This window comes from Delphinus delphis, chromosome 15, assembly GCF_949987515.2.
Source record: "Delphinus delphis chromosome 15, mDelDel1.2, whole genome shotgun sequence".
Lineage (NCBI taxonomy): Eukaryota > Metazoa > Chordata > Mammalia > Artiodactyla > Delphinidae > Delphinus > Delphinus delphis.
This window is the reverse complement of record NC_082697.1, coordinates 27007213-27031061: the sequence shown is the minus strand read 5'-3', so window position 1 is coordinate 27031061 and position 23849 is coordinate 27007213. Positions and strand designations below refer to the sequence as shown.

General features: G+C 50.4%; 1 protein-coding gene across 1 annotated transcript; it reads right to left on the bottom strand.

The window, feature by feature from the left end:
- Positions 1–14803: 14803 nt before the first annotated feature.
- NRSN2 (neurensin 2) lies at positions 14804–22856 on the bottom strand. Its single transcript, XM_060032815.1, has 3 exons — positions 22563–22856; positions 19815–20009; positions 14804–18122 (listed from the first exon to the last, which is right to left on the bottom strand). The coding sequence occupies exons 1-3, from the start codon at positions 22854–22856 to the stop codon at positions 17697–17699; spliced, it is 915 nt and encodes a 304-aa protein (XP_059888798.1). The 3' UTR covers positions 14804–17696.
- Positions 22857–23849: the final 993 nt, after the last annotated feature.

The window sequence follows — 23849 nt, the reverse complement described above, 5'->3', positions numbered from 1 at the left end:
TCAATACAACATAACAAAACCAAATATGTAGTTTCAGATTTTCTAGTTAAGCATTAAAGAAGCATAAAAAGGGCTTCCCTGGTGGCGCAGTGGCTGGGAGTCCGCCTGCCGATGCAGGGGACACGGGTTCGTGCCCCGGTCTGGGAAGATCCCACATGCCGCGGAGCGACTGGGCCCGTGAGCCATGGCCACTGAGCCTGCGCGTCCCGAGCCTGTGCTCCACGGCGGGAGAGGCCACGACAGTGAGAGGCCCGCGTACCGCAAAAAAAAAAAAAAAGCATAAAAAGAAACAGGTGAAATTAATTTTAATAATATAGTTTATTTAATCCAATATATATATAGCATATTATAATTTCAACAGATAGTAAAAAATTGTTAATGAGATAACCTAAATTTTTTTCATACTAATCTTCAAAATCTGGCATATATTTTATGCTTAGTTTGGACACAAATCAGCATGGAAGCTAAATTGTCAGTGGTTAAAGTAAAATTGTCAGTGGATAAAGAATGTTAAAGTATCAAAACAATTAAGGTTTGTTTAATGGAGAAAATGTTTTACCTGTTTTAAAATTAAAAGTAAAAAAAATGAAAAATTCAGTTCCTCAGTCACCCTAGACACACTTTTAAATGGTCAATAGCTACCTGCGGCAAATGGCTACCATACGGAGTAGCACCACCCTAGACCAAGAATCCCTGGCACAGGGTCCAGCAAATACAGCAAAGAAGTGAAGAGCCTGTTGGGTCTACAACAAAGCTGCCAAAAAGCCTTGAGCCTCAGCTTCTGCATCTATAAAATGGGATTAATTATACCTTCCTTGCGTTGTAGCCTTCAGGATTAAATGATTAAATGTACTGAAACATCCTTATGTCATAGTCAAACCACATTTCCTGGGTTCAAATCTTACCACTGCCAAGTAGGGAGATTTTGGGTAATTTACTTAAGCTCTCTGTGCCTCAGTTTCCTCATCTGTAAAATGGAGATTTTAATAGTATCTACTTCATTGGTTTGTCATGAGGATTAAATGACAATGTTTGTGAAGTGCCTGGAATATAAATGCTATATAATGGGACTTCTGTGATGGTGCAGTGGTTAAGAATACGCCTGCCAATGCAGGGGACACGGGTTCAAGCCCTGGTCCAGGAAGATCCCACATGCCGCAGAGCAGCTAAGTCCGTGCGCCACAACTACTGAACCTGTGCTCTAGAGCCCGCGAGCCACAACTACTGAAGCCCGCGCGCCTAGAGCCCGTGCTCCGCAACAAGAGAAGCCACCGCAATGAGAAGCACATGCACTGCAACGAAGACCCAACGCAGCCAAAAATAAATACATTTATTCTTTAAAAAAACAAATAAAATAAATGCTATATAAGCATTTGTTTAAAAGTGAGAAAATAAAAGGAGACCAACACTCCCCCCTCAAATTAAATGCAAAAATGTGCACTTCCCTGAAGAGAGAGTTCAGCTTTCATGAATTTCCTTCTCTCCAGGCTCAGAACATCCCTCTGCCCAGGTCCCTGAGCCAAGCAGGCTGCATTTCTATTTGCTGTAGTTCTGAGGACCCTCAGCAATGCCGGGAGGAACTCAGAAGGAGGAGAGGAGGTGAGGTCTGGGGACTGCTGAGCTTAACTTCCTCTCCACCCAGGTGTTGCTGGTGCCTGCTGTATGCCGGAAATTCCACCACTGGTGTCCTCAAAACTTTCATCTTTAGGTTTTCCCCCACAAAAGTGAAACGATGGCTTAAAAAGAGTTCTGGTTGCATTCCAGATCTGGCTGAAGCCACTCACCCTGTGAGATTGTGGGCAAGTCTTCTCCTCTTTGGGAGCCTTAATTTTCGTATGTGTAAACTAGGAAGAGAGTTGGATTAGGTCAGGGTTTTCCCAAATATGTTGCATACAGCAGTAGTAGGATGCCAGATGGTTTTAGGGTCTCAAGACTCTATTAAATAACATTGAATCATATTGTGATACACGTATTTCCTTTTGATTTTCTTCCAGTTCCTGCAATTACTGGGGGAGAAAGTCTCATTTAACAGTGTCTGTGTTCTTAACACCTCAATGTTAAGGAAGGGAGAGCAGAGCTCAGCTACAAACAGGATTTAAGAATTTTGTTTTAAGTGAGAGAGTGGCATGGACATATATACACTACCAAACGTAAAATAGATAGCTAGTGGGAAGCAGCCGAATAGCACAAGGAGATCAGCTGGGTGGTTTGTGACCACCTAGAGGGGTGGGATAGGGAGGGTGGGAGGGAGGGAGACACAGAAGGAAGAGATATGGGAACATATGTATATGTATAACTGATTCACTTTGTTATAAAGCAGAAACTAACACACCATTGTAAAGCAATTATACTCCAATAAAGATGTAAAAAAAAAAAGAATTTTGTTTTCCTCGTATTTAATTTTACAGTTACTTCCTCTTTATGGTAAATGGTAGTGGTCAGTGATTTAAATTTTTTTCGCTTTTAGATGAATTTACCTAAGTTTTAAAAAATGAGCTGATTGAAAGAAAAACATTACGGAACTCATAATACAGGTGGGTAAATGGATTTGGGCCAATCAATTTGGGAAAAATGGTGGGTGATTCAATAGTTGCAGCTCTGGACCTGTACTCCTCTTGGGGAGCATTTATTAGGAGACCGGGCACCTCCCCCGTCTCTGGGGTTTTCCAGGGGCTTGGCAGAGATCCCTCAGCATCCGAATCTGGTTCAGGCTGGGCCGCAGAAAAGGCAGGAAGGCCAGTGTTTGGGCACAGCACCAGCCCGGTGGTGGTCCCGTTGCAGGCACGGCTGTGTTGGGTGATCCAGCTCTGGCCCGTGGGCCTGGGTTTTCTTCACGAAGAATGTGATTCTTGTGCCTATGGATCCAGCATGGCCCTGTGTGGGTGCCTCCCTTACATCACCTGATGCCTCCACAAACTTCCTCACCAAGTTGCTGTTTTCATCCCTGGAGGCAGATGAGGAAACTGGGGCTCAGAGAGGTGAAATCACTGCCTAAGGAGGCGGGTAGGCAGTGGGATTTTGCGCCAGGTCTGGCTGAAACCCTGGGTGGTCTTCGGGTACACCGCCTCCTTGGCCTGTCCTAGCTGCATGACACTGAGCAAGTCACTTAGTTACTCGGAGACCCAGAGCCCTCATCTACCAATGGAATTGAGGATAGATTCCTCCTGATAGGGTTACTGAACTGCTTAGTGTTATGGGGAACTATTATTGGATTAAATGGAGAGTTATATGAGTTAATTACAAGTAAAGAGCTTAGAAGAGTTCCTGGCACACGGTAAGCACTTGATGATAAGTGATTAACATTATTTCCAGGGGGCCCGGGCTTCTACCTCCACCCCCAAGCACACACCCCTTGAGAGCTGAGCACCCCCCGCGTGGCACGCCTAGGCTGTGCCCTCCATCTGCTTTCTCATGTAATCCTGGCCACAACCCTGTGAGCTAAGAGTGAATTTATGCCCATTTTACAAGTGAGGAAACCAGGTGTCAGAGAGAGGAAGTAGCCTGCCCAGGATCACACAGTAAGGCAGGGGTGTTGAACCCAGGTCTGTATGGCTCCAAAGCCCATGTTGGTCCACTCATTCAGGAGTCTCAACGAGAATGATTGAAAGTTCCTGGGGAAGTCCCATGCCCTCCTCAAGTGTGAGGGGTCCTAACCCCCAGTTGTGGTGGGAGGAGCTGGAAACCCAGGACAAAAGCTGGTTTCTGGTTCTGACCTTGCCTCTGACAGTTGGGTGACCTTGGGCAGCCACCAGTTCTGCTCTGGGCTCAGCCACGGAATTATTACTGTTTTGTGTGTGTTGGGGGTGGCACGCTTGGAACTTCCAGGGATCCTGACTCCCTCCTTTACCTTCCCGCTGCAGGGAGGAGAGAGCCCCGGATCCACCCGCTCCTGATACTGGAGTCCTGCCGAGTTGGGTCGCCGAATCATCTGACCCCTGCCCTGCCTTCTTTTTGATCTGCCTCCTTCCTGTCCTGAGGCCACCGGGGCCAGGGAAGGAAAGGGATTATGTGTGTTCAATCCAGGCCACCGCCTGCCCCTTCCCTTTCTGCGAAAAGCTTGCAGCGTGTGGAGTGGGGGGTGCCGAGGTGTTCAGCCAGCAGCCAGTTGCCTCAGAAAGCCTTGCGCAAGGCGCCCTCCTGGGTCAGGCATAGGGCCCTGCCCCACAGCCCTACCCCCACCCCACCCCTAGCCCGGGGCCCCCGGGGTACCAGAGTGAGGATGGTTAGGGCTTGTTGGAGACACTGAGCCCGACTTGGCCCCTGGGGCCTGACCTAGCCAGGGCCAGAGGACGAAGGGGAGGGTTTGGGGCAGGTGCTGCTCATCTCTCTGGGTGATGGAAATTAGGCTGGAAACTGCTCCTCAACCAGTCCAGGGCAACCCACCCGCTCAGCCCCTCCCTGGAGAAAGAGGAGATTAGGCCAGTGCCCTGGACACTGACTGAGCCCCGATCCTTGCTGGTCATAGACTGAGCCCTATTCCCTGACTGGGGACTCTGACTAAACCCTGACCTGAACCTTCAGATGTAGCCTGAGCCCTGATCACTGCCCACAGCCATGGCTAGATCCTGACCCTGGTCCCAGGCTGAGTGCTGACTTGGTCGTTGACGGGGCACCCACCTTCTCCCATCTTGACCCCTGACCTAAATTCCAAGGCCAGCTCCTGACTGAGGGATAGTCCTGCAGACAGACTCGGCTCTAATCCACTACCCTTGACCCCAGTCCCCAGATAAGCCCAACTCTCACCTCAGGCTTGGTCAGATTCTCTCCTGAGAATCAGGAGCTGCGCTCAGGCCCGGGCATCAAGAGCTTGGCACCTGCCGGCCTCCCTTGTGGGCATCTTACCCCCTCCGAGGATGAGGATGGCCCAGGGGCTGGGTTGAACGGAGGGCCCCATGGAGTTGTCCTCTGACTAGCCCAAGGCTGTGACTCAGCAGGGTGGGGGCTGGATGTGGAGTCAGGCAGGGCTACTGGGGAGGTGCTGGGCAGGTGCTGAGTCAGTGCGGGGAGAGAGAGGACAGTGTCTCTGAGGTTAGAGATACTGGTGGGTTGTGGGGAGGCCCTGGGTCTGGAAACAGATGGTGTGCGTGGCAGGCTGGGACCATTAATATAAAGCACCTCAGCTCAAGTCCTATCTACCTCCATCTTCCCATTTATTGACCATTTTTCCATCGCTCATCCATAGTTTTCTTTCTCAGAGCATCCTGTTCTTTCCCTTCAGAGCACATATTAGAATTTGGAATTATAGATATATTTTATTATACATAATTATTATATATTGATTATATGTATATCTGTCTCCCCCACTCAGCTGTAAGCCCCCTTAGGGTAGGCACCTGCTGGTTTGGCTCACCAGCATATCTCCAGTACTTGGTATAGTGCCTGACGCATGGTAACTATTCATCCCTCATCCATCCATTTACCATTCACGTGTAACCCATTCCCCGCTGTTTATCCATTCAACTTTCTCCTACCATCTCTCCATTCTTCCATCTACGCTCCATTCAACCATCACCCATCCAAACTCCCACCTATATATCTCTCCAGCATCAATCAAACCATTTATATATTCATTCAACAAATATTTATTGAGTACCTATTACCTGTCAAACACTGTTCTAGAGGCTGGAAATACTGCAGAGAAAATAACATGTATATATCTGATGTAACAGATGATGTAATAAAAAAGTGCTTACATCCCAGTAGATAGAAAATATGCAAGAAATAATTAACATAAGAAATACTTAAAGTATTAGGGTATGTTAGAGGGTGATAGGTGCTAGAGGGAAAAAGTAAAAAAAAAAAAAAAAAGAGCGGGGAGAGAATCAAGAGGGTGGGTGGAGGTAGGTAGGAGGTAGGATAGTCCAGTGGATGCCATGAGACTGTCTGGAGGACACATTGTTCAGGCAGGGGGAGTGGCTTATGCAAAGTCTCCAAGGGGAAGCCTGTTTGGTATGGCTGGAGTGGAGCAAGTGAAGGAAGGTGGTGGTAGATGAGGTCAGAGAGGTAAATGGGGGTTCAGACCATCTGGGGCTTTGGAGGCCTTTGAAAAGACTGGAGAGAGAGGAGCAGTGTTGCAATAAATCAGCTGAAGAACTCTGGTGGCTCAGAGCAAGGCAGTAGCTATGCAGGTGGTGAGATGTGATTTGATTCTGGGTATATTTTAAAGCAACAGGCTTGCTGTTGTTTCAGATGTGGAATGTGAGGGGAAATGGTTTGTCAAGGATGCCCCCAAGCTTTGCTGGCCTCAGCAACTGCAGGTACGGAGCTGCCATCAGGTGAGATGAGCAAGGTGTTTGGGGGAAAACCAGAGATTCAGCTTTGGTTGTGCTGAGTTTGAGATGTCTTTTAGACATTGTAGAGGAGCCGTCGGATAGGCAGTTGGATGTACGCACTGGAGTTCAGGGGAGAGATATGAGCTGAAGATATAGATCTGGAGTCATGGACATGAGGCTGGATGAGAGCAGCAGCGACTGAGTGCTGGACCACTCCAGCAGGCAGGGTTGGGGAGAAGCCGAGGAGTGACCCGTGAGGAGTGTCCTTCTGACAGCCAGGAGGCTGTAGAGGCCTGGATGCTAAGTGAAGAGGGAAGGTGTAGCAAGGAGCAGGGAGTGTGCAACTGTGTCAGAAGCTATTGACCAGTCAAGAAGATGAAGGTTGAGAATTGAGCATTGAATTTGGCAACGAGGTGACCATGCCAAGAGCAGTTTCAATGGGGATGGGGTGGGCAGGTAGAAGTACGATCCAAATAGATTTAAGAGAGAAGAGGAATCAGAGACAGTGAGTACAGACAATGTTTTCAAAAAGACCTTTGCTACAAAGTAGAGTAAAAAATGAACAGTAGCTGTGGGGAAGACGGAAGGATCAAGGGAAGGCTGTTGTCCTAAAGATCCATCCATCTACCATTTATTCATAAATCCATTCAACCACCATCTACCATCTACTTGTCCATCCACCATTCACCATGCATCTGCCCAAACATCCATTCCTTATTCATAAGCTAAGAAGTTTGTCCTGAACCCCTACAGGGTACCAGCTCCCATGCCAGACACTGGAATGTGGGGTGGAGGGAAAGAAATGCAGAACCCAGAATCTGGCGACGGTAGCTACTCAGTTTAAGTTCATTGAATGGGTTAAAGAGCAAGAAGACAGGGTGCCTGCTCTCCAGGTGCTTGGTCTAGCAGGAGGACACAGAATGCCAGAGCTGGGGCAATATCTGCGTGTCATCTAATATAAACCAGAGAGAGGAGATGTCTTGCCTGACGTCACCCGATGGGCCAGCAAGGGAACCAGGGTTCACATCCAGGCTTCCTGTCTTGGCAGACAGGTTGAGACAGGTTTTTTCTCGTCCAGGATCTGTCTGGGGGATGGAATTTAACTGGGAGAAGGAAATGTGTGAGAACATGGCATTTTTCAAGAGGACGGATTTGAAAATATTTTTATTTATTTACATTTTGGCTCAAAATTCAAAAGGTACAAGGTGTCGTACTTGAAAAGTCTCCCTCCCATACCTGTCTCCTCTTTTTGGAGGCAACCAATTTTCTTGTTTCCTTTAAGACATAAGTTATGACTATTTCCCCCTTTTTACACAGATGAGAGCATACATTCAGTCCTTCAGATTACTTTTTTTCTTCCTGTTTAAAAATTTGTCTTGGGGATTATTCCTCATCAGTTCAGAAAGTCGTTCTTGTTTTTGTTTTTTTTTTTTCAGCTTTGTAATATTCTGTTGTGGGGATGTACTAGTTTACTGCAACCGTCCCTTGTGAATGAACATGTCATTATTTCCAGTCTTTTGCTGTAACAAAAAGTGCTGTGACGTTCATACACGGGGGAGTAGCGAGAAACTCTGAGCTAATTTCCTAGAAGCAGAATGGCTAAATTGAATGTGTGTGCATTTGCCCTTTTGATGGAAATTTCTGGATGATCCTCCATCAAGATTGTGCCAATCTACCTCCTGCGGCAGAGTTTGTGAGGACTGTTTCCCCACGAGTTCGACAGCACAGTTTTGATCTTTACTGATCTGATGGTCGTGTGGGGCGGACACTGGAAGTGTCTTCAGGCAGCTTTTCTATGTTTCTCTTGGGCTGAGGGATGAATCTTTTCCCCTTTTACAGCCACTTAGGCAGCAGATGTGGAAGAGGCACTTCTCAGGGTTGGCACCGCCCAGGCTGTCTAGGTGGTGGGCAGTGAGTGCCCCATCTCTGGGGGAGGTGACCCAGGGGAGGTGCAAGGGGGCCCGGCCATCCGCCTGGCAGGGGCTGTGCTGCCGCGAACAGTTTCAGCTCCCTCTGCTTCCTCTGCTTCTGGCTCCCCACCTCCTCCCAGGTGTGCGCTGTCTCCATCACTTGCCCCATCTCTGCACCCCAACAGGCCACCCCAGAGTCCCCGCCCCCTTCCTTAGGAAGCCCTTTCCCTCTTCCCGCCATTTAGCCTTTCCTTGGCCTAGAGCTTCTGGAAGGCTGGGGGAAGGTGACAAACAGCCCTCCTACCTGGTCCCTCAAGACACCAGGGAAAACATTAGAATCTCAGGCTATCTCCACTAGTCGGGCACTCAGTGATGGTCAAGCTCACACCCCTCACACTGCGTCAGAGTGCAGAGTGAGTGTGTGCGGACGTGCGGACGTTGGTGTGAATCACCTGGATATGTCTCTGTGGCGGCGCAGACAGACCTGGGCTGGAACCCCTGCTCAGCCTCTAATCACCCCCCTGCTCCTGTTCTCAGGAGCAGACCCCCTACCCGCCTTGCTGAGTCACCTCCTCCTCCCACCTCACTCCTTCCCTCCAGCCACTTTCCTTTTATTGTAGTCCTTGAACAAACCAAATTTTTTCTGCCTTGGGGCCTTTGCCTTGCCTGCTCCATTTGCCTGGAACTTTCCCAGGCTCCTACTTCTCCCCCTTCAGGTCTCAGGTCAAATGTCACCTCCTCGAGAGGCCCTCCCTGGCCACTCACGAAGTATCGCGCCCCACCCCAGTTCCCGCGGTCTGTCTCTAAGCCATAACTCCGTCTTATTTTATTCATAGCATTTGTCAAGGTTTGAAATGATCTCTGTGTATTAAATTGTCTGTCCCTCCTGCCCCCACCAGAAAGGAAGAACCCCGAGGTCAGGGATGCCGCACCCCCGTGTCTAGCACACAACCTGGCACCTACTAGGTGTTCAATTAATAACTATTGAATGAACGAATGCAAAGTGCTCAAGTACAATGCCTGACATAATAAAACTCAATATTGCTGGTTATTATCATCATATAAACGCTAGGGGCTAACATGATTATTTATGAGGAATAAACAACTTCATTCAGCAATCCTTACAGTGACTATTTACTTGAGTCCCGTGTGATGCTGCATCCTGGGAGAAACAGGGACATGAGACCCAGTGGATGCTGTTGAGGAATAGACAATATAGCTGGGAAGACAAGGACCGAGGAAAAATAATCATCATGTATTATGTGATGGTGTGCCCTGGAACAGAACGTGACGTGTCCAAGGTCACAGGGAGTGTCCATGTAGGAATACCACCACGGCACATCTGTTCACTCATGAACACATCTGCACAGCAGTGGCAAGAAACTCCACTTCCTAGTAGCACAGGACCAGGGTTTGAATCCCAGCTATTTAGTAGCTGTGTGACTTTGGGCAAGACACCTCACTTCTCTGAGCCTTATCTTTACTTACTTACACATAGTAGATGCTCAATAGACATGGCAGCTAAAAAAACTCAATAGTAGAATAAGTGCACATACACACTGAGTGTGTCAGTGTATCTACAGGATGTCATCGTAATAACTGACAGCCTGTTGGGAGTGCACATGAGTGTAGATTGGTGTGTACCCACTCATGCAACATGTTTATTCAAGGGCTTGTGTATGGGCCCACCAATGGACACATGGACACATGTGTCTGTGAGGCCATTTGGGCTGATTATTTTTTCCAATAATGCACACCATTTCTGGGCGGTTTTCAGAGGATTTTCTGAGTACCCGTCACGGCAGGAATTGGTGTTTATCTGGGTAGACACGCACATGCTTGCCTGCGTCTGTGTGGACCTGTAAGGGGTTATGAGTACAAGCCCATCCCTTACCAGGTTGGTTAGCTGGTAGAGTCTGTGGGGATTGGGTCACTTCTGCAACTATGGATGTCAGTGTTATGGGGCATTGTGGAGCTGGGCTGTTGGGGTTCAAATCTCACCTGTGCGACCTTGGGCGGGATGCTTCAACTCTCTGCGCCTGGTTTCCTTTTCTGGGAATTGGAGGTCATGGCAAGCACCTTAGAGAGGTCTGAGGACCAAAAGAGTCAGTTAATGTGAAGTGGTGAGCACAGAGCCTGGCACAGACAAGTGCAGTGTGTGCTGTTCTTTGAATCTCCCTGCGTCTGTCCTGTGATACATTCCTCGTCCTTCAGTTACAGCACTAGTTCTATTATACTGCCATTGTCTGCCTACAAAGACTGTCCTGTCCTCTAGATTATGAGTCCCTGGAGGACAGGACCATGTCTGAGTCATCCCTAATTAGAACCTGCGCATTGCCAGCTAGCTCTAAATCTCAGATTTGTCCTCTTCCCTGACGACAGCTAGCACTTATTGGGCACTTCTAGGTGCCAGGCACGACTGTAAGCTCCTTGAGTCTTCACACAATCTCAAGGGATTGGTATCCTTGTCCCTATTTTAGAGACAAAGAACCCTAGAGGTTAAGAAAGGCGCAGGCGCACACAGAGACCTGAACCCCAGCAGGCTGCCTCACTCGCAGCCCGCTCTCGACTTGGGATGAAGAGTTTGGGGCATGACTGCTGCTGAGCGCCCGCAGCACGGTGTTCTGGACGCCCCACGGCGGGCTCTCTCTCATCCCACATCCGCTAACACCTCCCCATTGATATGAATATCCCTTTGTTTCCCTCTCTCACCCTGGGGCATCTCAGCTCCCTGCCCTGGCACAGCGCTGCCAGAGGCAGGCTGTGTCCCCAGGTCACCCCTTCTTTGATCCAGTAGGGTGTCAGGTGGAGGAGCTCCCTTGAATCTGGGCTTGAGAAATAACCTAGACACCCGCCCACCCCCAGCGGGGATGGGGGAGGGGAGGCAAGCCCAGAGGAGGGAGGGGCAGCCTCGGGGTGGCGATGCATTGGGTGCTCAGGCTCTGGGCTAAAAAGGGGTGGACCCTGCCCATGAGCTTCCCTCCCTCTCCCAGGTCTCCTCTCCTCAGAGAGGAGAGGGCATGCAGGCTGGTGGAAACAGCTTCCCTCAGGTAGAGCAGCTGAGCTTGCCATCCCCTTGCAGGAACACTAGAAGGCACCCTTGAGGCAGCTGTGGCTCTGAGGCTATTTTGGGCCCCCGTGTGTCCCTTGGGCTTCAGGAGCCCCTGAAGCCCAAAGCCTTGTGTATTCTGGTGTTGTTGGGTGGCGCAGCCTACAAATGTCAATCAGGTCAAGGTGGTTGATAGTGTTGTTCAAGTCTTCCATACCCTTACTGATTTTCTGTCTAATTGTTTCTTCACTTATAGAGACAGAGAATGGAAATCTATGCCGTGGCCTGGAAACTCTCTCAGTGAGGTCAGCTGGGGTGATCGTAGCACTCCTCTCTGCATTGGTTTCCTGGTCCATTCCTTAGTTCTTCCAGGTGGAAGGGTGAACCTCATTCCTGTTACTCCATCTTGACCAGAACAATTGTATTATTTTGGTAACTTTTTAAAGAAAATAATTTTAGATTTATAGAAAGAAGATTTATAGAAATCTCTTTCTAAAAGAGATTTACAGAAAGACAGAACTGAAAGTTTCTATATACACTTTAGCCATGTCTCCTTGCTCTCTTGCAATCGGTGACAGTTTCTTGGCCTTTCCTTGTTTTTGTGACCTTGACACTTTTGAAGAGTGCTTGTCACAGGTTTTGTAGAATGTCCGTCAATTTGGGTTTTCCCGTGATTAGGCTGAGGTTACGGATTTGGAGGAAGAACACCACGCAGGTCAAGTGTGCTTCTCATCACATCATTTCAGGGGTCCAGAAAATCAACTAAACTTGTTATTGGAGATGCGAAACTTGATCATTTGCTTAAGGTAGTGAGTGCCTGCCAGATTTCTCCACTGTGAGGTCACTCTTCTTCCCTTTCCACATTCAGAAAGCGAGTTGCCAAGTCCAGCTCACACTCAAGGGGAGGAGAACTAAACTTCACCGCCCGGAGGGTGGAACATCAAAGGAGCTGTGGGCATGTGTTAACCCCCCACTGGAAGTTAATAAATATCTGGAGGGGAGATACTTTGAAACGACACAAATCTACTGTTTCACCTTAAAGTTTCACCGGCTCATTTTAGCATTCATAGGTGGGTTTCAACTGCAGCAATGATTACTGAAGTGTGTTTAGGGAGATATCCCTCTTTCTCTCAATCCTTCCATATTTATTAATTAAAAATTCTTCTGCAAGGGAGATTTGTCTCTTCTCCCCTATTTATTAAGGGTATTCAATCAATTATATTATTTAAAAATTTTTAAGATTAATTATTTTTAAAAATGTAATAATTCACACTGTTCAAAATTCAAAATGGGTGAAAGAGCATGTGGTGCCAGGGTCCCTCCCACCCCCACCCACCCACCCAGTCCCCAGTGCCCTCCCCAAAGGTAACCGAAGCCAAGAGAGATTTGACGCATATACCAGCAATGTCCGTAAGTATTCTTCTTTTTACACAAGTGCTTTAAAGGAAGTCATAATGTCGTGCACCTTGCACCTTTTCACCTGGCAATTTAACTTGGAGATCGGTTCAGATCAGTACATAAAACGCTTTCTCATTCGTTTCCGTAGTATCCCAGTATGTAAATCCACCAGGGTTGATTGACTAGTCCCCTATCAGTAAACAGGTGGGTTGTTTCCAAATGTTTTCTGTTACAATGCTGCAGTGTTCCAACATGTGGAATTGAACCTACAGCTCTATCTGCACAAGAGGGAGGGGTCAAAGGGCATGTGTACTTCCCATTTTGATGCTGCCGAGCTGCCTCTCTTGTACGTCGCACCAGTTTACATCCTGTATTAGATTCCTAGGGCTGCTGTACAAAGTACCATAAACTAAAACAACAAAAATGTATCGTTTCCCAGTTCTGGAGGCTAGAAGCCTGAAATCAAGGGGTCAGCAAGCCATGCTCCCTCTGAGGCCTCGAGGAAAGCATCCTTCCTCGCCTCTTCTAGCTTCCGGCTGTTAACCAGCAGCCCTAGATGTTCCCTGGCTTGTAGATGCAACTCCAGCCTCTGCTTCCATCTTCATGTGGCTGTCTTCCCTCTGTCTGTGTCATATCCAAGTTTCCCTCTTCTTATTAGGACACTGTTTATTGGATTAGGGCCCATCCTAATCCAATATGGCCTCATTTTAACTTTATTATAGCTCCAAAGACTTTATTTCCAAATAAGGTCATATTCACAGATTCCAGGCGGATATGAACTTTTGGAAAACACTATTCAACTCAGTACACATCCCCACTAGCAGAGTATGAGAGTGAACCTCCTTCAACACTCTTCAAGGATTGCAGTGACATTTGGCATTAGTGGGAATTAATTTTGGTGATTGGATTCTGCTTCTCCAAAACGGGATGCTCTATGGGGACAAGGCTGTGGGGAGGTCTGAGATTTATTGGGGTTACAGACAAGGGTTGGCTTCCCATGTGGCAGCTGGAGAGGAAAGCTTATGTGACATAGATATTCTGGAGTGGAGCTACCTCCGATTTCTGGGCCATTTTGTCAGTGTGAAATTCTCTCCCTGGTTCTGATTAGCTGTGAGAGCTAACCCAGAACGTCTAGGTCAGAGGTCACACACAGCAGCTCATGGGTTGAAGCTGTCCCCGGGAATATTTGTTGTGAGCAGTGCTCAGTCATATTTTGAAACAGATACTAATGTTTAAAAAGGGATACAACTCGGGCTTCCCTGGTGGCGCAGTGGTTGAGAGTCCGCCTGCCGATGCAGGTGACACAGGTTCGTGCCCCGGTCTGGGAAGATCCCACATGCCGCGGAGCGGCTGGGTCCGTAAGCCATGGCCGCTGAGCCTGCACGTCCGGAGCCTGTGCTCCGCAACGGGAGATGCCACAACAGTGAGAGGCCCGCATACCGCAAAAAAAAAAAAAAAAAAAAAAAAAATTGGATACAACTCATATAAAATTTTGGATTCCTAACTTCTCTGAAAAAAAAAATCTATTAACACTATGCTCGTATTTCCACAGAGCGACGAACATCTGGATACATTTGTGGGCACTTAATATTGTGACCCCAGCTCTGGGCCTTCAAACAAAGAGGCAACATAGTGCAGGGGGCCCAAGCTGCATTTGAATCCCAGCTATGCATTTACTTGTTGACCTTGGGCAAATGGCTTAATGTCTCTAAGTCTCACTGTCCTCGTCTATAAAATTAGGGTTGATTTATTCAACACATTTCTATCGAGCATCTACTATGTGGCAGGCACTGTTGTAGGCACTTGGGATATGTCAGTAAACAAAGCAAGCAAAGATCCTTGCCCTTGTGGAGCACGTACTGTGGCAAGGGTAGACAGGTAACAAATGATGCTATAACACATAAGTAAATGATCTGGTATTTGAAAAGTGGTAAATGCTATAGGAAAGCAAAAAGCCAAAGTAGAATGTTATTCAGCCATTAAAAAGGATGAAATAATGCCATTTGCAGCAACATGGATGGACGTAGAGATTGTCATACTGAGTGAAGTAAGTCAGACAGAGCAAGAGAAATACGATATTGCTTATATGCGGAATCTAAAAAAAATGGATACAAATGAACTTATTTACAAAGCAGAAACAGACTCACAGACTTAGAGAAGGAACTTATATTTACTAAGGGAAGGGTGGGGGGGAGGGAGAGTTAGGGAGTTTGGGATTGACATGTACACACTACTAGATTTAAAGTGGATAACCAACAAGGACCTACTGTATAGCACACGGAACTCTGCTCAATATTCTGTAACAACCTAATTGGGAAAAGAATTTGAAAAAGAATCGATACATGTATATGTATAACTGAATCACTTTGTTGTACATCTGAAACTAACACAACATTGTTCATCAACTGTACTCCAATATAAAATAAAAAGTTAAAAAAAACCCAACCCAAAGTACACAGGGACCAGGGAATGGGGGCACAGTCACCTTCTAAGATAGGCTGCTCAGCAGGAATTCCCTGGTGGTCCAATGGTTAGGACTCCTTGCTCTCACTGTGGAGAGCCCAAGTTCGATCCCTGGTCAGGGAAATAAGATCCCACAGCCCCCCCAAAAAATAGGCTGCTCAGGGAAGGCCCCACTGAGAAGGTGACATTTGCACAAAGACTTGAAGGAAGTGGGGGGATTGACCAGGTGCTGAACTCAGGAAGAACACACCAGCAGGGAACGGCTAGGCAAAGGCTTCAGGCAGGAGCTGTGCTTGATGCTGAAGGAACAGCCAGGAGGCCGGTCTGGCTGGAGAGGAGACAGGAGCGGGGAGAGTGGTGGGAGCCGAGGCCACAGGGGAAGAAAGTGGGAGAAGGGTGTCAGCAGATCACGTCAGGCCTTGTAGGCCACAGGGAGGATTTTTGCTTTTACTCTGGGTAAGGTGGGAGCCACGGGAGGGTTCCAAGCAGAGAGGGGACACTGTCTAACCTATGTCATCCAGGATCTGTGTGACTGCTCTGTAAAGATTGGAGTCTGTCTGTGTGTGTGTGTGTGTGTGTGTGCGCACGTGCATGTGTGCGCACAGAAGCAAGGTGCCGGGAGACCGGGGAGAAGCTTGTGCGATAATCCAGATGAGAGCCAGGGAGCTGGCCTTGAGGATGGCGAGAAGCACTGAGGTACCGGGTGCATTTCCAAGGGTGAATTGACAGGACTGGCTGGTGGCTTGGATTCAGGCTGTGAGGAAAGAGAGGAGTCAAGGATGACTTCAAGGCTTTGGGCGGAGCTGCCACTCTCTCAGGAGTGGGCAGCATAGGAGGGGCAGGTCTGGAAGGGGAGGGGTGGAAAGGAGAACAGTTCAGCAAAGTTGAGTTGAGATTCAACATGTAGGTGAATTCAGGTGGAAATCTGGAGCCTGGGAGTGAGATTTGGGAATAACAGTCCCCACCTAGGTGGTTGTGAAGGTTCACCGAGCTCATGTCTGTGAGGCCCTGAGAAAAAGGCCTGGCCCCCAGTGAGTGCTAGTGAAGGTTAACTGTTCTTATCTTCCTGGAAAAGATCCCACCTTTGGCTCCAGCTCCGGCCCTCAGAACCCCCTCCTCACATCCCTCTCAGGGATGGAGACAGAAATTTGTCAAGATGGCTGAGAAATTTCTCATCTCATCTGTAAAATGAAGAGAATCATCCACTTTCTCAAAGGATTATCGTGAGGCGCAAACGAGAAATAATGGACTTAAGAGCCCAGCACACAGTAGGTGCTCATAGCAGTTTCTTTCTTCCCTCCCCAGGCCCTGGTGGTCAGGGAGAAGAGAAGCAAAGTCAGTATCCATCCCAGCTGTTTATTGAAAGGCAAGGGGTGGGGGCGGGGCGGTGGAAGGGTGCAGAATGGGGAGGGGCAGTAGGGCCTGCTTTGTGGAGGAGGACTGAGGACCCTCCCAGGAGGGCTGCCCCCACCCCCACCTTGAGACTAAAGGGGGAGGGTAGAGGCATGAGCCTTGGGCATCTCTCTCCAGCTGTCTTGGAGCTCCCCCTAGTGGTAGAGAACAGAGATGATGCATCTGGCTGGGGAGCCTCAAGGATGGAGGGGTTGGTGCCTCCAGGAGGGCACATTTGTACAGGGTGAGGTCAGGACCTGTGGGTGATGGTTTCTAGGTGGGTGGACTCGGAGGGGCAAATACATCCCAGTTCTCCTGCCCCCTGGCTCTTAGAGACCATTTAAATGCATGTCCAAAGTATCTTCTGAGCCACCTGGGACCATTAGGCATCAGCTAGTCTCTCTGGGCCGAACCTGTGCCACCCCTGCGGGTCCCCTGGAAGCCAGGAAGGTGTGGGGTCCTGCTCCCACTGTGGAACAAGATCTGTTCCAGGAGTCTACAGACGTGGGTCCGAGTTCCTGCAGACTGTCAGCCTCCCTCCGCCACCTCATCTGTAAACTGGGGTTAGTAATCGTTCAGGATGGGGTGGACTGGGGGCTCTGATGCCAAGATGTATAGAAAACATACTGTAAGGAGGAAATGTTTTTGCACCATCCTGGTCCAAGTGAGCATCTTGGACCCATCCTGAGGCCTCCTGGTGCAGCTGACAGAGGGAGGGGTCAGTGGATAAGAATGACCCCAGTACCCCTCCCCTTATCTTTGCCTATGGAAGGTAATACTTATATCCTGGGGAGAAAAAGAAAGTCATGGAACTCTAGAATCTGGTCCAAACCCTTCATTAGTGCAGAGACAGGAACTGATGGTCTGAAAGGGTAAGGGGCTTGCCCAAGGTCATACAGAGGAAAGAGCGGGGATAGGTTGAGGGAGTTTTCTGCCCCTGAATGGCTTTGGAAAGGAGGAATGGGTGGGAAGTTTTGGGGTGACTCGGGGAAGGCTGGCATCTTGGAGGACTTAGAGCCCTACCCCTGGGAAGGGGACACAGAGATGTGAGCTCCAGACTTTCTGACCTGGAGTTGGGCTTTCTGGGGGCTTAGATGGAAGGGGCCCCATTGAAAGGGAGAAGTTAGGGAGACAATGGGAAGGTGGGATGCGGTGGGGCGGAGGAAGGGTCCAGACCCCAGGCCTGGCTCCTCCTCTGGCCGTGAGGGTGGCTCAAAAGTCCCTCTTGGGCTGGATGGTCTGCACAGAGGATTGCCCAAAGTGGCTGGCGGGTGGTGAGAACCAAGACCGGCCACTGGTGTCATGGAAAATGGGGGACAACTGCTGCTCCAGCTCATCCCCGAAGACCTCCATGTGGCCATCGGTTTCAGTGTCCAAGGGTTCTGCCTTGGGGTCCTGGCTCAGCCAGCCAGTCGTGGCCCAGAACATGCAGATGGCCAGCAAGATCCCGGCTGCCCCGCAGAGCACTGTGCCGGCCAGGCGGCAGGTGCCCAGGGCCTTGTTGTAGTCGGCTGCCCGCTGATCCAACACCAGGAACTCGCCCTCTCCGATGCCCTCCAACTTGGGGGGCACTGCATAGCCAGTGGTCAGGGCTGCCAAACCCAGTAGCAGAAGCAGGGTACCTGAGGATAAGCTGATCTGGAGAGAAGCAGACAGATTGGGAGGCAGTCAGGGTCAGCTGGGGCCCCAGGCCAAGGGATCACCTTGGATCCCAACTGGACTTAAAGGTAACCCCTTGGTCCAACCTTAAAAGATGGGATCATAGACACACCTGTTAGGTCTAATTGACAAGGGCACAAACTATCACGTTCTATTTGAAATCTTGAGGCCTCTGAATTAATTTCCCTTTCAGCTCCCACCTGGCAGTGGACTTCTTCTGCCAGCCTTGAGTCCCCCTGAATCATCATTTGGGTCCCATCTTATCCCCCTGTCCCATCTACCCTCTACCTCTATTCCTCCGTCGGGTTAACTTCTACACATCCCTCAGATCACATGCATCTCAAACCTCACCTCCTCAGGGAAGCCTTCCAGGATGCCCCTGGACTGGGTCAAGTCCCCAGCTCTGCACTCATGCAAACGCTGTGCCCATTTGCTCTTCGGTGCACTCACCTTGGTGCACACCTGGACGTGTACCTTGGTTACTATGTAAGTGATGTCTGTCTGCCTGCTACACTGGACTGAGAGCTGGGAAAGCCATGAGATTAGAGACTGCCTGTTTTGGCTCCCAAGGTGTCTTCCATGCCTAGCACGGTGCTGGTATCCAGCAGTAGCTGAGCGAATGTTTGCAGAATGACTAAATGAACCACAGCTAGGAGCTCCTCAAAGACAGGGACCACATCGTCTTAAATTCTGTGTCCCCAAGATCCTAGCACACTGCTTGGCAATAAGAAGATGCTCAAAAACTTAAAATACGTACTTTCTCCTGGAAGTCTTCCCTGATCACCCCAGGCACTGAGGGCATTTCCTCTCCTGCCATCCTCTGCACACCTGGCCTGAGGTTGTGCATTCTCTGTGCAGGTTGGCACCTCGCCTTCCCACTAGAGCGAAGACTTTTGAAAGCAGAGAGGAGGGACCCTCTGTCTCAGGCTTCCTATAGTATTTATCAAAGAGCATTGTAGGGACCCAGCTCACTGCCACTTCCATGCCTTTACTCACATGGTGCTCCCTAACTGACCACCCTCCATGGCTGGTATGGACATTGACCGTTCGTTTCTCTCACATCTTCTACTGTCCTGGCAACAGTCTCCCAGTATATCTTTGGGAAGCCACAGGAAGATTTAAGTGAGGTGAACCCTTCTTCCTGCCAGTCAGCATATACCATCCCTCTGGCCACAGTAATTAGCTCAGGGCTGGGCAAGTGACCCAGTCAGAGCCAATGCAATACTTGCCAGGACTTCTGGAAGTGAAAAGCATTGTTTCTTTTCTGAAAGAAATACTGGTTGAAATTCTGATTTCCCTTGGAAGGTGTGGAGTGAGAGACTGAGGGTCAGCTTGGGAGCAGTCGTTTGGAGAACACATGGGGAGAACCTCAAACTAATGGGCTGCAAGGATGGGGGTACCATGGGGAGCCTGAAGGAAATCTTGAGTCCTCAGTGTGATGCTTTGAACTGCTGGAGCGAACTTTGCCTGAAGGCCCCCAACCTCTGGTCTCTTCCATAAAATGAGCAATATTTTCCCTTTATTGTTGAAACTCATTTGAGTTGGGTTTCCTCTTGTTTGAACATGCAAGACCCCTAATTGCTACGCAGCCCCTTTTCTTTCTATCCACTGATCCCACCTCCTCCCTGAAACCACAGGAAATCACAGGAATTGCTCCTCCTTCCACCTTACCTTCCAGCACAGTGAGGGCCAACGTCGGTGACGGCACAGTACAGGAGGCCCCTCAGGGTCATCGCTGAGGGGGGTACCTGCACAGTCCTCGTAGAAGAGGTGCAGATAGGAGCGGACCCCATACCACTTGCCATCTTCCACGTTGGGGCCTCGGCTGCAGCCACAGGGACGCTCGCAGCTTGGCATCCTGGGTCCCTGTGGGGTAGGCCAGGTGCAGTGGACAGAGGGAGGGGGCAGTGAGGGTTGCCCATGGTGACTCTCCAAGGCCCCCGGAATCTTTGTGCTACGTTCACCTCTCCACCCATTTTAGAGAGCTCACACTCACAGCAGAGCCTGTCCTTCTGGAATCCTGGTCTGAGTAGAGTGTGAATGGGCCAAGGCACTGCGTGCTTAGCCCACAGCCTTCGTAGGTGGCAATAAATTTGCATGTTTCCTGTGGAGGCCACCCAGTGGCTGGAACTGTGGGTTCTGGAGCCGGGACTGTCTGGATTGGAATCCAGGATCACCACTTCCCGGCTGTGTGATGTCAGACAAGTGCTTTCACCTCTCTAAGCCTCAGTTTCCTCATCTGTAAAACACAGCTGATAATCATACCTGCTTTATACAGTTTTGTGTCCGGTGCCAAGAAATGATAGCTTCTGTGACTATTATTACTGTAATTTCTTCATTATTATTTTATCCTGAACTTCTAGAGCCCCATGTCTAGAGTGAGAGCTTCTTATCCCCATCTCCTCTCCAAATCTCTTCCCCTTAATTTCCCGCCTTTCAAGGTATTCTGGGCTGAAAGTGTCACAGTTGACACTCGTCCAATCGGGTGGAGCTCCCCAAGCTGCAAGGTCCTAAAAGATCCCTCCCCAGGGCTGCCCCTCAGAAGGCAACAATCTCCAAGTCCCAAGGAATCTTGACTCCACAGAAGGTGAAAGTCAGGGGTCCTCAGGCTTAGGTGTTCTTAGGCTCAACATTAGATTTCTAAAGAAACCTATCTAAGGACTTTTCTTTTCACAAATGGAGACACTGAGGCCTAGGGAATGGAAGGTCCTTGTGTATCCAAACATCCTTAGGACTAAAAGCAAAGGGGGTGGGGGTTGCTGGGGAAGGACTGGGCTCCCCCCATGCCATGATGGCCCTCAGTCCCTCTGAGCAGTTTCAAACAAAATGAAGCAATGTGCTTACACTGAAGGATAAGACAAATTTCTAGTCCCCTCTCATTTCCAGATGTGATCCTCAAATCCCTGTGGAGAAAGACTCACCAGCACACAAACACACAGCACAGAGAAACACACACACACACCAGAGACATACACGGATAGATGCACATACACACACACAACACCACAGACACATACAGACAGGCACACATATACCACACAGAGACACACAGAGCTAGACACACAGCACAAAGACACAGACACTCAGACACACCACACACACACACACACACACACACACAGCCACAGTGTGTGTTGGAGGTGGTTCTATGGACCCACACCAGCACACAGAAGTGCTGCCTTAAAGCCTGTCTATAAATCACAGCTCTCCACAGCCCTCACCCAAAACTCAGGGGAAAGAAGGGAAAAGGGGTAAGAGACAACACCCCCCACCCCCACTGACATACAATGGGGAAAGGCAGAGATCAAAAGCCAAAGACAGAAAGAAGAGGGCGAGTGGTGAGGTGAAGAGCCGGCGCTCGAGGGAATAGGGGAGGGGGAGGGGTGGGGCTCTGCAGAAGGTGTGGCCAGAGCGGGCACCGCCCCAGGAGAGTTCAGCTTCCTCATCCCGGCCGGCGGGGCGGTGGGCATCAGTGCAAAGACCATTAACCGAAGATCCTAGGGGACGGGGCGGGGAGGGAGCTCAGGGATTATAGGCCAGGGTTAGCTCCTCCTCTCGTGCAGCTCACTGTCCCTCTCCTCCAAATATACATCACCCGATCCTGCTGGCGTCGGAGCGGGAAGGTGACCTTGACGCTGCCTCCCCCTCGACCGGGTCCCTCCCCCTCCTTTTAGGGTTGCCGGGAGGCGGACTGGCGGTCTGGGGGAGGGTGGGAGAGGATGCTGAGAGCCCAGGACCAGGGTTGCCAAGGAACTGCTGGGGAGCTGTCCTTAGGCGGGATGGGGGAGGAGCTCCGTGAGAAGGGAGAGGGAAGAGGACGGAGCTACTGGGTCCGAGGGGTGGAGGCTGCGGCGAGGAGGCGAGCGGTGACAGCCACGAGGGCCCGAAGATGGGTGGAATCTCTCGTATTTATGGGGCCTCTCTCAGTTCTCCTTCCCAGACCCCCGGACCCGCGCACTCCAGCGTCCAGCGTAGCTCAGGCGGAAGGGACGCTGTCTTGGGGGGTGAGACCAGAGAAATAAGGCCAACTTCCCCCGCCCCCACCGCACACTGTTTCTGAGCCGACCACCAGTTCCCCAGTTGAGATTAAGTGCATCCTTTCCCCTAGAGGGAAACTGAGGCAAAGAGGGGCGGGAATGGGTTTTCTGCAGAGGTGGGTGGGGTCTTGTCCTCTGAGGCCTCCTCCCAGCCTACCAACCCTGAAGTGTCTCCGGGCTTTGGGCTGGCGAGACCTCTGCCCCTGCTACTTCCCCGAGACCCTGCCTCGCAAAGCCCGAGGCACACCAGGGCTGGGGCGCCGCCGTCCCGCCCGAGGCGGGACACGGCCGGGCTGGGGATGCGGCAGGGGTGGGGGTTCTCCAGATCCTGGGAGGAGGCGGGGTGGGGGTCGGGCCGAGCGTGGGGCAGGGCTGAGCTCACCTCTCCGTCCGCAGTCTCCGCCGAGCGGGAGCGGGAACGCGAGCAGAGCAGAAGCAGGTTGTGTTGGCGCCTGCGCCGCAGTTGGGGGGCGGGGGTGACACGGGTGGGGGGGCGCCGGCGCGCCCTGAGGGCTGGCTCTGCAGATTTCGGACCCCTGCAGGATTGCGAGCCCTGGTCCCCTTCCAAGAGTTCTCTTCTCTCTCTGAGACCCCAGGCCCCTCGCGGGGACCCCATCATATCCCTCGACCCCACCCCCTCATGCAGTCCCTCAAACTCCTCGTCTGGCTGTCCCATCACTCCTTCAATCTCCCAACCCTCTGACTGAAGACCCTTGACTTCATTGAGCCTTCATTTCCGCACTGTATCCTCTGTTCCTCTCTGGGCCTCCATCCCCCTCATGGAACCCTCACCCCAGTGTACAAACGCTCATCTACTGGCTGCGCCCCCATCCTCTTCACAGACTCCTGGCTCTCTCGTTGAGCCCCACGTCTCTCCCGCCGGGTCCCTACCAGGAAGTCCCCTCCTGCCTCCATCAGGAGCCCCTTATCTGACTGCAGTCCTCACACTCTCACTGAGTCCCCCATCCTCTCTCCATTCTCTCCCTCTTCGAGCCCCTACCCCTTGCTGAGGATCAGCGCCCCTTATCTTGAGAAGGGAGCTGGGGTTGGAGAGAAGCTGCTGGGAGAGACAAGTCCTTTCCCTTCTGGAAGGATCCTCCCTTGTTCTCTCTCCCAACCTACCCCTAGCTCCGTCCTGGACAGTGTGTCCTCTGGCCCATCTCCCTGGAGAGCCAGCCCTTGCCAGGCAGCTGAGTCTACTTCATTCCTTGTCGTGTGCCCACCCACAGCCTTGGCTTTGTCCCACATTCACTCTATGGGCTTGGCAAAGTCACCACACCTCTCCAAGCTTCTTCAGGCACCATTGTGCACACGTGCTTTCGTGCCCTGAGTGTCCGTTCCGTCTCTCCTTGGGCTGTGGGCTGGGGACACAGGGATGCATAAACTCTGCAAGGTGGAGACACATCCTGTTCCTTCACTGTTGTATCCCCGAGCCTCACAGGGCCCTTGGCATTGAGCAGGCAGCTCAATAAACATCTACTGAACACAGACTAATAAAAACAGCGAATATATGATGCTGAGTGTGAGCAAAGTACTTCTCTAAGTGCTATATATGTACTACACCCATTTAACTGTGTGTGTGTGTGTGAGAGAGAGAGAGAGAGAGAGAGAGAGAGAGAGAGGGAGAGAGGAATTCCTAGAGCTCAAGACTGAAGCCCTCCCATGTGAC

Coding starts and splice junctions, on each gene's coding strand:
- NRSN2 (XM_060032815.1), bottom strand. CDS start 22,856: ATGGGACAGCCAGACGAGGAGTTTGAGGGACTGCATGAGGGGGTGGGG. Junction 20,010..22,562: donor CGGAGACTGCGGACGGAGAG/GTGAGCTCAGCC, acceptor CCTACCCCACAG/GGACCCAGGATGCCAAGCTG. Junction 18,123..19,814: donor GGCCCTCACTGTGCTGGAAG/GTAAGGTGGAAG, acceptor GCTTCTCTCCAG/ATCAGCTTATCCTCAGGTAC.